This window comes from Gigantopelta aegis, chromosome 14, assembly GCF_016097555.1.
Source record: "Gigantopelta aegis isolate Gae_Host chromosome 14, Gae_host_genome, whole genome shotgun sequence".
In the NCBI taxonomy this organism is placed as follows: Eukaryota; Metazoa; Mollusca; class Gastropoda; order Neomphalida; family Peltospiridae; genus Gigantopelta; species Gigantopelta aegis.
The window spans coordinates 39,981,740-39,997,284 of NC_054712.1; the positions used below are offsets into that span (position 1 = coordinate 39,981,740).

Below are 15,545 nucleotides of genomic sequence, written 5' to 3' on the forward strand. Positions count from 1 at the left end.
ATTACAGTGTTTGGGTTAAAATAAAAATACACCTCGACGAATGATGATATCATACGATTGGGCACTAAGCTTTTCAACAGTGTCAATAAATTAAGAAACTAAAGTAGAACAGTTAATGGTGGGATATTGAAGCTCTGATGAAATTACACACTCAGGACTAATTGCAAATGGAAGCTCGTTACATATCCTATGTTCCACATACCCTAGTTTCTAAACACTAAGGCACATTTTTCTATTAAGCTGTTTTTGATCATGAATCATACATTACCGATTTTATTGGTAGATTATTCATTTCTTCATATTCAAAGTGTTTTACATCATCCTGGTGTTTTTAATATAGAAAATGCATTTGGATATTTAAAAAACGCATGTCACAAAATGATGTTACGGAATGGCACTTTAGTTTACCTTTTTAGAGGATTTTCACCATTTCAAAGTCACACTCATGTTTCACTCAATTGAACTTATGACAATGTGAAACAGGTTTGTAGATTAATAAACTTAGTGAAAACTGACGGGTTGAAAGTAGTCTCTGTCCCTTTAAGTTGGATAGTAAACACTGAATGGAGTAGCACTGCTGACAAACTTTGGAGCACCAAACAAGATTTGATTTAGACAGTGATATTCGAAGTTAGCGAAACCATACAAAATGCGAATATTTATTAATTTTAAGATTGCTTTATTTTATGATTTACAGTAGCTGCCTATAATTTACTTTTCACCTGTTACTTCTATTGTTAATGATATCACTGTGTTTACTTACTGCTGGTCCAAATGCCCAATATCCAAAGACGACGATGAGAAAGTTGATGAAGTCGCATCCAAACATCGGTGCGTACACATCCACTGTGGCATTGTACGATGACTGTGTTACTTGGAAGAAGAAATCCTGGAATGGCTTCACACACTTCTTTAATCTATAATCAAATTGTACACATATTACACAAACAGAACATGTAGTCCTAAAAACAATTTAGTCATCACAAGTTCAAAAAGTCATAATGGGCAGCTTCAGAACTGGAAGGAAAAACGGTTAGAGGTGATTTTGCGAAAAACGGTTTACACATTACAGAATTAATTTAGGAATTATTTTTACACTAATTGCCTATTTGTAAAGAAAGAGTATTTATGTTCGTAGATTATAATTAAAGTTTGTTTTGTTTAACAAAACCACTGGAGCACATTGATTAATTAATCATCAGCTACTGCTTGTCAAACATTTGATAATTCTGACTCGTGATCATCAGAGGAAACATGCTACATTTTTCCTAATGCAGAAAGGGATCTTTTATATTTACTTTCCTAAAGACAGGAAAGAACATACCACAGCCTTTGATCAGTTGTGGTGCACGGGTTGAAATGAGATCATAGATTATAGTGTGTACCACTAAATCAAATCTCACAGATGATAATAGTAACATATGTGGTGTAAACCGTCACACGCAGTGTTTTACACAATACCTAAGCTAAACGTTCCAAACTTTATTAAAAAACATGGGTGTCAAACAAAGGTAAAAATGTGTGCGCATTAATTTTGTGTTATTCGCAGCGAAAACTGAAGTCGCAAAAATGTATACACACACAGTATTTTCCAGGATAGAGTGTACTAAAGGTGACGTCTCGATGATCTCAAAATTTACATGTTATGCACTAAGGTGTGTATTAGCCAAAAAAAGAAACAATGTTGCAATATTAATCCGGTTTACAGTATATGAATGAATTGAACAAAGATGACATTGTTATTAATAATTTTTCAGTACGTCACTATATACAACTTCTGTCAGAGAAAATCTCACTATTTAATAGTCCTCTTTTCCTTTTAGCCCAAAAGTAATTTCAAATCTTTTTTTTTATAAAACTAAAATAGCTTTTATTGGAAATGAAAACATACGTGTTGTCACCTCCTGATATGTGACTACAACTTGGCAAATCTTCTTTTTTGTGTGTCTGGTTTTGACTTTACTATATTTTAAAGTTAACCTGTAAGTTCATCAGGTAACATTTGATGAGTTCAGATTCCTCACCCAGCTTTGAGCTTTCCAGGTGGTTTTTCACCTCCTTCTTTTTCTTCCTGAACTGATCCTGATGTTATGTCCATGCTGCCAGATTCGGCTTCATCCAAAGACTTCAATTTCATTTCAGCATCAGGCTCAGCAGCCTGAAGGTTAAAGACGAAGGAAATGTTTTATTTAACGACGCACTCAACACATTTTATTTACGGTTATATGGCATTGGAGATGGTTAAAGACATACTATACATATATATATAGAGAGATTATTATACTAGTTTGTGTGTCGTACTAATTTTATGAAACGAGTGTCAGGATTCTTGTATTGCCTGAGAGAGAGCGAGGGCAATGATGAATCCCGACAAGAGATTTGTAAATTCATGCGAGTGTAATAATTTCTGTATTATCGATAATGTTATTTATTATGAATAGGCTAACAAGGACTGTATCAAAACGTTTCAAACATAACCAGAAGGAGACAATGAAACTATGTCATTTTCCAAAATGATGTCAGTTTGGTAAGCGATTACAGAGCTATGACTGGGAAAGCCATATTATGTTATGATGTCGCTTTCCAAAATAACGTCATTCGTTGGTCACTACTTTTTCTATGATAGAGTTTTTGCATATATTAGCTGGTGAAGTTTTGCCAATGAATGCTATGTATGTCATTTTTGCTTATTATGCATAGATTAACTAAGGTAAAGCTTGTATGGTTATGAACGCTACAAACATATCTTGTTTTTGCCTAATTTAATCTATGTATTTTTTCATTATTGGTGAATATGCTGAACATACATCTTGTTTTTTTTGCATAGTTTAATCTGGTAAATCTGACATTAATGCTACATATGTCTGAATGTTTTAGCATAGTTTAATTGGTGAATATTGCCACTGAATGCTACATGTCTTGTTTTTGTCATAGTTTATTCTGGTAAATAGAAGGAGACTGAATGCTAAATATGTCCTGTTTTTGCATAGTTTAATGTGGTGAATATTGCCCCTGAATGCTACATGTGTCCTATGTTTTTGCATAGTTTATTCTGGGTAAATATTGCCACTGAATGCTACACGTTCTGCTTTTACATAGTTTATTCTGGTAAATATTACCACTGGATGTTATATTTGTCCTGTTTTGGCATAGTTTAATTTGATGAATATTGCCACTGAGTGCTACATACATGTATGTCCTATTTTTGCATAGTTTAATCTTTTAAATATTGCCACTGAATGCTACATATGTCCTCTTTTTGCATAGTTTAATTTGATAAATATTACCACTGAATGATACATATGTCCTGTTTTTGCATAGTTTAATTTGATGAATATTGCCACTGAGTGCTACATATGTCCTGTTTTTGCATAGTTTAATTTGATGAATATTACCACTGAATGATACATATGTCCTGTTTTTGCATAGTTTAATTTGATAAATATTAACATATGTACTGTTTTTTTACTAGATTAATCTAGGTAAATGTTGCCACTGAATGCTAGATATATGTATATAACTCACAGCTGGCTGGGGTGAACAGGGTGGATTGAGTTCCTTCAATTCTGCCTTGGCCATGTCTGCTGATATGTCAGCATCATCTCGCCACAAACCATACCTCTGTGAATACATTAACACAATTACACAAACCATACCTCTGTGAATACATTAACACAATTAAACAAACCATACCTCTGTGAATACATTAACACAATTAAACAAACTATACCTCTGTGAATACATTAACACAATTACACAAACCATACCTCTGTGAATACATTAACACAATTACACAAACCATACCTCTGTGAATACATTAACACAATTACACAAACCATACCTCTGTGAATACATTAACACAATTACACAAACCATACCTCTGTGAATACATTAAAACAATTACACAAACCATACCTCTGTGAATACATTAACACAAACTATACATATGTGAATCTATTAATACATTACACAAACCATCTCTATGACTACATTAACACATTATCACAAACCATACGCTTAATACATGATTGGTCTGAGATCATCCCCGTTCATGGGCCCAGTGGGCTATTTCTCGTTCTAGCCAGTGCACCACGACTGGTATATCAATGGCTGTGGTATGTGCTATTTTTTCTGTGGGATGGTGCATATAAAAGATCCCTTGCTATTGATGGAAAAATATATAGCAGGTTTCTTTTCTAAGACCAAATGTCAGAATTACCAAATGTTTAACATCCAATAGCCGATAATTAATAAATCAACGAGCTCTAATGTTTTTCATTAAACAAAACAAACTTTAACTTTTAAACTCTGATTGAAAATAAAACTTTAAAGAAGTTTGTTTTGTTTAACGACACCACTAGAGCACATTGATTATTTATTAATCATTGGCTACTGGATGTCAAACATTTTGGTAATTTTAACATATAGTCTTAGAGAGGAAACCTGCTACATTTTTCCATTAGTAGCAAGGGATCTTTTATATGCACCATCCCACAAACAGGATAGCATATACTACAGCCTTTGATATGCACTGGCTGCACTGAGAAATTGCCCAATGAGCCCACCGACGGCGATCGATCCTAGACTGACCGCACATAAGGCGAGAGCATTACCACTGGGATACGTCCAGATTACAAATAATACCTTGAGGATTGATCTGTGAATGAACATCACAAGCAACAGAACGAGGTCCGCTGAGGCATAGTTGTTGTTTTTCTCAATCCCGATGATTTTCGGTGGCCAGAACGGGCTCAAGTGGGTGCTGTCATCATTCCACGGGAAGAAACTGAACTGGAACATGTACTTGGTGACCACAATTGCCTGCAAATGAAAGGAAAACAATATTTGTTTAACGACATCTCAGCACATTGATTTATAGTTATTTCGATACTTGGTCGAGACACCAGTCTTTGTCAGGGCCATGTATAGCTCTGACACTCACCAAATTCACAAATTGCTAATTTTAAAACAATTGGCAAATTTATTTTAATTTGGCAAAATAATTTCATGCAAATATTGATATGCATTTTGTCACAAAATAACTATTCAAATTTAATAGAAAATTTGGCGAAATGTTCTGCTCATCCAGAACTAGCCCTGCTTCTGCATGAGGAAAATCAAGGCGAGCTATAGATCACTCTCCTAACATGGTGTCAGGTGAGCAATCACAGGACGTTTTTAAAAGAAATGCCTTAGATATTTTACTGCAAGGTGATCTATTTGTCACTCTCCTAAACATTTTCAGTACTGACAAATACAGAATAACCATGGTTGCTGTCTTAAGATATTGGTTTTATCCTGTGAAGGTTAGAATGGCGAATTCCATGAGGCTTTTCCGAATGCAGGCATCGAAATAAGTTGAGAAAGGTCATTCCGGTTACCATGTTACCACATGTAAGAAAAGTCGAAAACGGTGTTTCGTTCTTGACAAAAATTTCATGTTAACAGTAGTTTCATTTCCGAATGTAAACCAGGCAATGCATTCCGGACCACGTTTCATTTTTTTGTAAGGAATTGCATCGATGTTCATGCGAACTTGTGCAATTGCAAGCAATTATCGTCATCATTCTGCGTTTTAAGCAGAATCCACTAGATGAATTTACTTCTGCATTTTATTTTCTTGTACAAAATTGCACCGATGTTCATTCGCACTTGTGCAATTGCAAGCAATTTCGGCAATCCGCCTTAAAGAGCACCCACTAGATAAATTTACTTCCGGATTTCGTTTCTCATACCGATGTTCGCGCACACCGATACAATTTCAGAATGTCAGCATTTTAGCAGCGTCAACTACAATAATCATCTGGCACACATGTAAGGGTGTTAACAGTAGTAGTAACAGAAATTCAATTCTAACTTTCATATAGTTGTGGTAACCTGTAGGTTATACCAGGCTATATTTTGTGGTAACCTGTAAATGGGTTACCAGACACAATGCTTATATCGATGCCTGCAAACAGCAATCACCATCTGACCTGAGCAGGATGAAGCCGATATCTTAAGAAAGTAACCGGTTACTTTATTTATCATGTAATTCTACATGTATGTAATACACACAAAATTAATGAAATGCACTGTTTTATTTCACAACTTTACTGTTTTCTAGTGTACATGTATATATGTCCACATACATTGAATGCCTTGTCACCTATAATATCCATATACCAAAACAAAAATGTTCTTAAATAACAATAATTTATTTCTTACTTTAATTTTTTTTTAAGAATCATGGAACACCATCAACAGGAAATAAAAGAATAAGTAAATCTGACCAATATAACATTCTTTTGCTGATCGTAATTAGTGCAAAAGTAGTTCTATCCCAAAAACCTATATTTTTTACCAAAAACATAGAATATACATAATGTGATTGTAGGATTAATCAACAATTTTTTTTTTAACTGAACAGAGATACAAGAATGGATTTTAGCATTTATTTATCTTGATCAGACGCCGTATAACCATAAATAAAATGTGTTGAGTGCATCGTTAAATAAAACATTTCCTTCCTTGTTTATCTTGACATAATTACAAACTTCCCGTAGTTATATGATTTACTCTATTCTGATTGGATGACGTCGTTTAAAAAATGAATGTCATCGTTCAATAAACCTCAGAAAATGACGTTCTTAACATCCAATGTGACGTCATTACGTAAAGCATGTCATGGAAAGGACTACAAAAATAAGTTTTTTGTGTATTTTTGCCTAAATAGGTTGTGTTGTTTGTAATTATAATTATAAGATTAGTTTGCCATTTTTTTTGTGAAATTATTGATGTATAACAGTCACAAATTTAGTATAACATCGCTTCATTACGCTATGCAATTTTATACAATTTGTGACTGTTTATACATCAATGAATGCACAAAAGAAAATAACAATCAATTCTTATAATTACAAAAAGGGATTTGAGGAATTCAACTTATTTAGTTTCAAACGTCCTTTCCATGATATAAAATGACATCCCATTTGACATGTCTCTTTTTGAGGTTTATTTAGGAGATAACCATATGGAGTTTTTTTATTTGTGGGTGTTATTGTCTATTTCATCCAGCAAATGTCAATTCTGTACCTCTACGTAAGTTATAACTGTTATCCAGAATGTTTTCGACGGGCGTGGCAGAGACAGCATGCCCCAGAGGAAGACCATGAGGGGCAGGGGCAGGGAGAGCAGGCTGCAGTACATCATCTGGTTGAGGATCATCAGGAAGTAACAGAGCAGCTCGGACCGCGACACCAGCATGTAGTACGTGGCCACGAGCAGACGGTAGAGTCGCGGGCGACTCTTCTCAAACTTCTTCTCCTCTTCCTCTTCATCCATCGAGTCTAACCTACAAGAAAAAAGAAAGAAAAAACCACAAGATTTTCATTTCAATTCAACTTATTTTCATGCTTATATCCAATTAAGGTTCAAGCATGCTGTCCTGGGCACACACCTCAGCTACACTAAAGAGTGTTACTGCAGAAAACTACTTTTAGCACAAAGTACAAGACAATTATTTGCAATGATCAAAGTTCAAAAGAAAAAGAAGAAGAAAAACCCCCAGAACAAAACAAATCAACATTCATTTCAACTTATTTTTGTGCTTGTATCCAATCAAGGTTCAAGCATGCTGTCCTGGGCACACACCAGCTATCTGGGCTGTCTGTCCAGGACAGCGGGTTAGTTGTTAGTGATTAGTGAGAGAGAAGTCGGTATAGTGGTTTTACACTTACCCATTGAGTTGTCAAAACTCGCTCTGGGTGGGAGCCGGTACCGGGTAACTGCGAACCCTGTACCTATCAGTCTTGTGTCCGATGGCGTAATCATGACGCCACCGAGGCTGGTCCCAAGCATTATGAGAGTACAGCAATACATAACATAAACAGTAATAACAAACAGTGACAGCAAGTAAAAACCCTCTTACTAATTAATGGTGGAAGCCTCAAAATAGTTTACTTTAATTAGAAATGTAAAACAAGCATTCTGAGAGTACTGCTCAAGTAAGTTAAAAAAAAGTACCAATACATGTAATTGCAAGGAATTTAAACAATTATAACTATTTATTGATATTAAATTTGTAATTATATTTAGGGTGACCATGTTGGTGTAATTTTGTTGCATTTGTTTAAAGCTACATTGTCTAGAATATTTTTATTATTTAAGTATTTAGAAGCTACCATATTAAACTACATGTACCATGGGGAAAAGGTTTGATAACAAACTTTTAACATATTAAGAATGAAAATATGTTTATTTTGATTCTGTCATTTAGGCACATGAAGACAGTGATGCCCACAAACGGGCTGCTGAAATTAAAAGTGGAGAGGAGGCTGAGCCAGGAACAACGCCAGTAGAAAAAACTATCAAGGCCCTTCATAAAGATGTGGTAAAAAGATTACACACAATGTTCATAACATGCCATGGCCTGGCTGTGCATAGCAGGCCATTTTCTAATTTTGTCTGGCAATGTTAAATGGATGAGAAAAAAAGCGTAAATCTCGGAAAGACATACAGAACTGATAAAGCTGCAAAACAGTTTACACACTTCATTAGTGAGGATCAAAGGCTTCAGCATGTTGAGTCACTGAAAAATGCTAACTACTACTCTTTGATGGTAGATGGGGCAACTGATTCTGCTGTGAAAGAACAAGAACTGTTCTTTGTAAGATTCGCAAATAAGGGCTGCATCCAAACGTCATTCCTAAGTATTGAAAATGTGAAAAAGGGAGATGCACAACACATTTTTGATGCTACTGCCATAGCTTTTTAAAAAAGGGGATGATTTAGAAATGGATGACATATACGGTAAAAGAAATTAGTAGGCTTTGCAAGTAATGGGGCATCTGTCATGAGTGGGAAAAAGTCTGGGCTGGTTGCAAGACTGAAGGAGAAACAACCACTCCTCATAGGTGTGCATTGCGTGAACCATAAGTTGGAGTTATCCTACAAGGACATTTTCAAAAAGGAGGCAGGCTTCAAAGAGGTTGATCAATTGCTGATGGATTTGTACAACTTCTACGAATGAAGTCCATTAAACAGAACAAATCTAAGGAAGTGTTCGGAAGCTGCAGAAATGGCAAAAGCAGCTGTGATCCCCACAAGAGTTGGTGGCACTCGATGGGTCCCTCACACTGAGCGGGCCTTTAACACGACTGTGGTCAGCATATCCAGCTATTGTTCTTCATTTGTCACAGGTTCGGTTATAATTATTATAAAGTACTATTAACATTAAAGTAAACATGTATTGCTTGTATATTATAGACCGAAAGGTTGTTTTGAAAACTGCACAATCATAGAAAACTACATACAATATGCACTCACATAATTCAAAACGGGATATTTTTTTTCTTTTTTTTTTTCTATTTTATAACACCTTTACCAAAACCAAAACTTATCTTTTTAAAACTAGGTCTGTCCAATAATCACAGTTCTAAACAAGTTTAAATTGGGTAAAATACTATTTTATATTGAAATATATCAATTTTAGACTTATGAATATTATAAACTACTCAAAAGAATTTAAGGGTCAAAAATTTATAACCAAATAAGTTTCAGAGTGTATTAGATTGATGATGTAAACTACACCAATTTTTTTATTTATTGTTCCATATTTACAAAAAAACACAAATAAACGTCACTGTATACAAGAAAGTAACATGACATGCTGTCAAAGTTGAAGGTTGTCAAACATGGTTTTACACATTAGAACATTCGTTTAATAGTGTGTGAATCCACCCCTGGCGCGAATACACTCGACACATCGTTGCCTCATGCTGTTGATCAGACGTCTGAAGAACTCTTGGGGAATGGCCTGCCACTCTGCCATAAGAAGTTGACCCAGATCATGAAGGTTGGCCGGAGGGGCATGGTTATCCCGAACTCTCCTACCTAATTCGTCCCAGGCGTTCTCTATTGGGGTCAAGTCAGGCGAATATGCTGGCCAATCCATCCTGGCGATACCTTGTTGTCTGAGAAAGTCCGTTACCACCCTGGCGCGGTGGGGTCTGGCATTGTCATCCTGCAGAACTGCCCCGCCGCCAATCTGCTGAAGGCCTGTGAGAACCAACGGCCGGATAATCTCATTCAGATAGCGGATTCCATTCAGATTGCCATCCACCACATAGAGGGGGGTCCTGTGGTGGATAGAGATGCCGCCCCACACCATGACGCTGCCACCACCGAACCGGTGACGTTGTCTAACGTTAACGTCAGCGAAGCGCTCCCCAGGACGTCTGTAGACACGAACCCGACCGTCGTTGAACTGGAGACTAAACCTGGACTCATCAGTGAACATCATTCGACCCCACTGAACACGTTGCCACGGCAGATGAAGCGTGCACCAGTGACGTCTGGCAGTTCTGTGACGTGGTAGGAGTGGTGGTCGAACAGCCTGGCGACGGCAGCGTAGATTATTGGCTCTCAGACGATTGCGTATGGTTTCATCAGACACTCGAGGTCCAGTCGCAGTCCGCAGATTGTCACGTAATCGGCGTGCAGTGGTTGTGCGTTGACGTAGAGCCATATAGGTGATGTAGCGGTCCTCTCTATTTGTAGTGCTTCGGGGTCTTCCCGAACGTGGACGATTTCGAACAGAATTCGTTGCTTGGTACCGTTGCCAAAGTCGGCCAACGACACTCTGACTGACACCAAGTCTCAGAGCAACATTTCTTTGCATATTGCCATCCTGAAGCCAAGCAATAGCCCTTCCTCGATCTTCGATAGTCAGTTGAAGTCATACCATTATCGAATTTGGAGTGTGCACCGTACACGAACGCAAGCTCCAATTATACGGAAATTCAGCATTGGGAACATGGAATACACGTGCAAAGCGTGCAAATGAAGCGCTTTGTGAAAAAGCAAGTTGTGGGCACTTAGCAGACCTTTCGCTTTCGCCCTAATTTACGTGCAAATGTAAGCATGTTTTCGCCATTAGAACTAGTCGACAGTGTCAATGACAGTGGATTTTAATTCATTTATGGGTTGCTTAGACCCACTTTCGTCAAAATGGAACAATACCATGCGTGACATTATGGTCTAGCTAATATAATTGACATTCAGAAAATAATGTCGAAAATATCGTCTGACCCTTAAATTCTTTTGAGTAGTATATATAAAACTTAATTTGTACTTGTTATTTATTTGTAGGTGAAAGAAGGTTCCAGTTACAGCGTAACAGTAGCAGCAAAAGCCAAAGCACAGGGGTTATAAAAAATACTGACAACAAAGCAACTCATTGTCACTGGACATTTCATGTTGGACATCATAGCAATCCTCAGCAAGCTTTCACTGAAGTTTCAGGTATAAAGCATATAATACTTTTAAAGTAACTTATTGCATATTTACTGACCATTGTGCCCAAAATATAATCTGTATTAAAAGTACAGGGATCAGCTGATCTTTGATGTCTATAAAATAAAACCTTTATATTTACATCTAGGAAAGAGACTGCACCATTGCAGATGTGCAGCACAGCTTGCAGGGAGCAATAGATGTTTTGGCATTATACAGGTATGTGTGAGTTGGAAACATTTGATTGCATGTTGTTTTTAAGTTCAATTTTATGTTTGATTTCAGTTACTTGTTTCGAGTTCTGCATGTCTGTTTTGTTACGTTCAGTTGCGTTTGACACATTAATATTTTCTGGAGTTGTGATTTGACATAAGTGTATAATGACCCTAAGTAATGGAATACTGTTCTACTTTCAGGCCAGGTCCACAACTCAAGCAAGTGTTGGACTGTAAGGAATATAAAGGATATAACCGTACTGGAAGTGGAGGCCCTTTCAATATTTCAGCAACACAAGCTAGAATAGTCGATTCCCTTACAGAGTCTTTGAAACAGAGATTCTCTGACTATGATGAAGGCATTCTATCCACAACATCAGTCATCAATCTGTCTTCATGGCCACAGACTAAAACTGAGGCAAACGGTAAACATTTCTACATAGTATAATTTAATGATTACCATTAGAGAATTTAATAAGATATTTAATGTAGGTGATTATGTGCTATTTTACTGTTAATAATTATTTTATGTCGTTATGATCTACATTACTAGGAAACCATATACATTTGTATTCATTCAATGTTTTCTTTAACTTTTCTATGAGATTTTGGTAACAAGTCCATCGAGATGCTCGCCAAATGCTTCCAGCCCATTATGTCATCTTCTTCTGTTTCTCTCGATGTGACTGAACCTGAATGGGCATACCTCAAATCCCTCATATACTCCAGGTATCCATCTTATCCATATATTTTATCAACTTGAAAGTAATGCCTCTGTTATATTATGTCATATTTGACTTGTTTTGCTCGATTTATTTATCAGAAAATTAATAACATTTTAGAGTATGTACTTTGTGGTGGGTGGGGATATTGGTAAACAACAGCATGTGGTTTGACACAGTTCAAATTCTTTCTATCTGGTGACCATATTTTACTTCCATGCTGGCAATTATGACACTGATATATTCTGTTAGATACAATTTAAATATCCATATATTGTTCTCTATATTACTGTAGCATGATAACAACATTTTCATTTTCAACATTAATTTTGTGCTTATATCCAATTAAGTACATTATCCAGGCACACAGCTCAGCTCTGTAAGAGAGAAGAGGGTTTAATGGCCTTACACCAACCCATTGATTAAAACAAAAACTGGGTGGAAACTGGTACTAGGGTTTGCACCCAGTTTCTACTGGCCTTAATGCTGAAGGTAAATAGGATTTATTTATTTATTTTATTCAGACACAAGGATAAGATTGAGACATTGTCGTGGAGCCAGATCAACAGGGAGTTTGGTTCCTTATGCAGAAATATCTTGAGCTTGGTGGATCTGTTGCTGTCCCTTCCAGCTACTTCAGTGGAATGTGAGCGTGGCTTTTCAGCGATGAGAATGGTAAAAGATGACTGGAGAAATGATTGACCTGATGAGACTGGTCATCCATGGCCCAACAGTTGAGGAATTTGATCCCACAAGGGCAATAGACCTGTGGTTTAAAGCAGGGTTGAGAAGCAGGAGACCTGTTAGTCAGGAGCCAAGTCAAAGTGGTAGCACAGACATTATTTCTGAATTGGTTCAGGAAAGAGAAAGGATGGATCCAGATGTTGTCACAGTTTCTGATGAGGATGATGATGATGAAGAAGATGATGATACTTGCAGTGCCATGGCGTTATGTGACTAACAATACCACAAATGTATTGACAGAGACAGTGGGGAGTCACAGTGGCATGTCTGTTATTTATTTAAAGAGTGGGTTGGTTGAGTGCAGGAAAATACTCAAAATAAATGTTTTCTCTTATAATCTGTTGCAATATTGTAGTTTTTTTACAAAATATTATTCGGCAAGTGAAAATAGATCCAGGCAAGTGGTGACATCCAGGCAAGTGAAAGTGCTGTCACCACTTGCCCGTATGGCAACTCAAAAAAAAAGTTACGGGCAGACACTGTATATATATGCAAATACAGCTCACAGGTGAAAATATGACTTTTCAACGTTATTTGTAAATATGGATTACAGTTTGTATATATTTATGTACTTCATAGCTAAATGGAACTTTAAGTACAGTAAAATCCATCAAAACCGGACACCCACGGGACCAAGTAAAAAGTCTGGTTTTGAGGTGTATCCAGTTTAAGAGGTTCTCTTCTGTACTGATGTTTAAAAAGGAACTGTGAGTGGGAATTCTGGTTCCATGAGGATCCACTTTTGAGGGAGTGTCACTGTATACAATTCATTTATTTATTAAAGGGCTGTTCACAAACCATATGCTAAAGCTAGTGTATAATTTTAAAACAAACATACACAAAAATATTCAATTTTTCAATGTATACTTTTCAGAAATGGTGGTATAGGGATACCAAAACAAGTGTACAGTTTGTAAGCTCATTAAAATGTTGATAATTATGAATGACCTCGTTTTTAATATACAGTACACCTCTCTAAACCAGACACCCATAGGATCAAGCAAAAACTCTGATCTTAAGGGATATCTAGTTTAAAGAAGTTATGTTCTGTCCCGATATTAAAAAAGGACCGTGAAAAACGTCGGGTTTTGAGGGAATTCTGGTTTACTAAGGGTCGGATTTTACATTGTTTCGCTGTGTTATATTTTATTAATGATATTAATTATGTTACTTGCACTCCTTATCTAATTCACAACCCAACAAATACCCACAGCAATCTGCAATGCTGTGGAGTTTTTAATTCTCCACGGCACGTTTTTAGCTCGAACTATAATTCAGGATTTTTTAAAATGGCTTCTTTTTTTTTGCCGTGGACATTTTTAATTGCAGGAGTTGAATTCACGGCTTTAGTACGATTCTATAAACTAATGTACTATAGAGGCCTACTAATGTAATTCTATAAACTAATGTACTATAGAGGCCTACTAATGTAATTCTATAAACTAATGTACTATAGAGGCCTACTAATGTAATTCTATAAACTAATGTACTATAGAGGTCTACTAATGTAATTCTATAAACTAATGTACTATAGAGGCCTACTAATGTAATTCTAATGTACTATAGAGGCCTACTAATGTAATTCTATAAACTAATGTACTATAGAGGCCTTCAAATAATTACACACCTATCACTATTCTGAATTAAATCATTATATAAAGGAATTCCTAAGGTTCTTAGCTTGGTTTTACTTACGTGAAAGTACTTTCAGCATGGGAAGGTGTTGCTGCTGGTATTACAGTTACTTCCAATAATTCACCCCTGTGAAGAATAATTATGCCATTAAATTAGTAACCATCTTAATTCACATTAAAAAATCTTGCATTGTTGACTATTTTAGTGAAATTATATTATTATAATTAGTAACCATATAAAGATATGTACATATCTTAAACTGTTCACGATTATTACAGCATTTTATAAGTAATACACATCTTTATGTGTGAATAGCTCACACTGTTCATAATTATTCCAGCACATTATAATTAGAACTCATCTTTACATGCCAAGATATTGCGCTGTTCATAATTATTCCAGCACATTATAATTAGTACTCATCTTTACTTGTCAACATCTCCCATAATTCATAATTATTCTAGCATAACAGGGTTTCTGCCAGAAAGAAATATTTGGGTTTGGCACTATGGAATTGAATATTTACAATGTGTGAGCTGAATAAAACTGCAGTTGACAGAGGGTGTGTGTGTGTGTGTGTGTGTGTGTGTGTGTGTGGGAGAGGGGGGGGGTCCTCCCCTAGAAAGAAAATGGGTCAGAATTAGGGTTAGGATTAAGAAAATTATAATAATGGTAAGAGCAATTAAGTTTGTCAAAACGTCAACTTAAAAAAATAAAATCTGAAAGAAAAAAAACATTTTACCCTCTGGCAGAAAAACCCTGCACATTATAATTAGTACTCATATGAAAGATCAAGGCGGGATCTACCTCAGTCAGTAGAGAGCTCTCACCTGAGGTGATTGCATCATAAGATCGAACCACCTCAGTCGGTAGAGAGCTCTCACCTGAGGTGATTGCATCATAAGATCGAACCACCACGTCAGTCAGTAGAGAGCTCTCACCTGAGGTGATTGCA

The 15,545-nt window shown here is 36.3% G+C and overlaps 2 protein-coding genes across 2 annotated transcripts in view; one reads left to right on the forward strand and one right to left on the reverse strand.

Moving 5' to 3' along the window:
- Window positions 1-15,545, reverse strand: part of LOC121389238 (piezo-type mechanosensitive ion channel component 1-like) — a 112,627-nt gene that overhangs the window by 40,003 nt on the left and 57,079 nt on the right. Inside the window, 6 exon segments of the mRNA XM_041520836.1 lie at window positions 716-917; window positions 2,025-2,158; window positions 3,526-3,621; window positions 4,645-4,821; window positions 7,075-7,333; window positions 14,651-14,716. Of these exon segments, the coding sequence (XP_041376770.1) occupies window positions 716-917; window positions 2,025-2,158; window positions 3,526-3,621; window positions 4,645-4,821; window positions 7,075-7,333; window positions 14,651-14,716 (934 nt within the window).
- Window positions 9,014-13,311, forward strand: LOC121388014. Its single transcript, XM_041519215.1, has 6 exons — window positions 9,014-9,179; window positions 11,131-11,283; window positions 11,423-11,493; window positions 11,691-11,914; window positions 12,095-12,218; window positions 12,736-13,311. Exons 2-6 carry the CDS (start codon window positions 11,236-11,238, stop codon window positions 12,911-12,913), a joined length of 645 nt encoding a protein of 214 aa, XP_041375149.1. The 5' UTR covers window positions 9,014-9,179; window positions 11,131-11,235; the 3' UTR covers window positions 12,914-13,311.

What these genes read in the sequence shown, in the direction of transcription:
- LOC121388014 (XM_041519215.1), top strand. Translation starts at nt 11,236, where the DNA reads ATGTTGGACATCATAGCAATCCTCAGCAAGCTTTCACTGAAGTTTCAG. An exon ending in GATGTTTTGGCATTATACAG is followed by an intron (nt 11,494 to 11,690) that starts GTATGTGTGAGT and finishes TTCTACTTTCAG; the next exon opens with GCCAGGTCCACAACTCAAGC. An exon ending in AAATCCCTCATATACTCCAG is followed by an intron (nt 12,219 to 12,735) that starts GTATCCATCTTA and finishes TATTTTATTCAG; the next exon opens with ACACAAGGATAAGATTGAGA.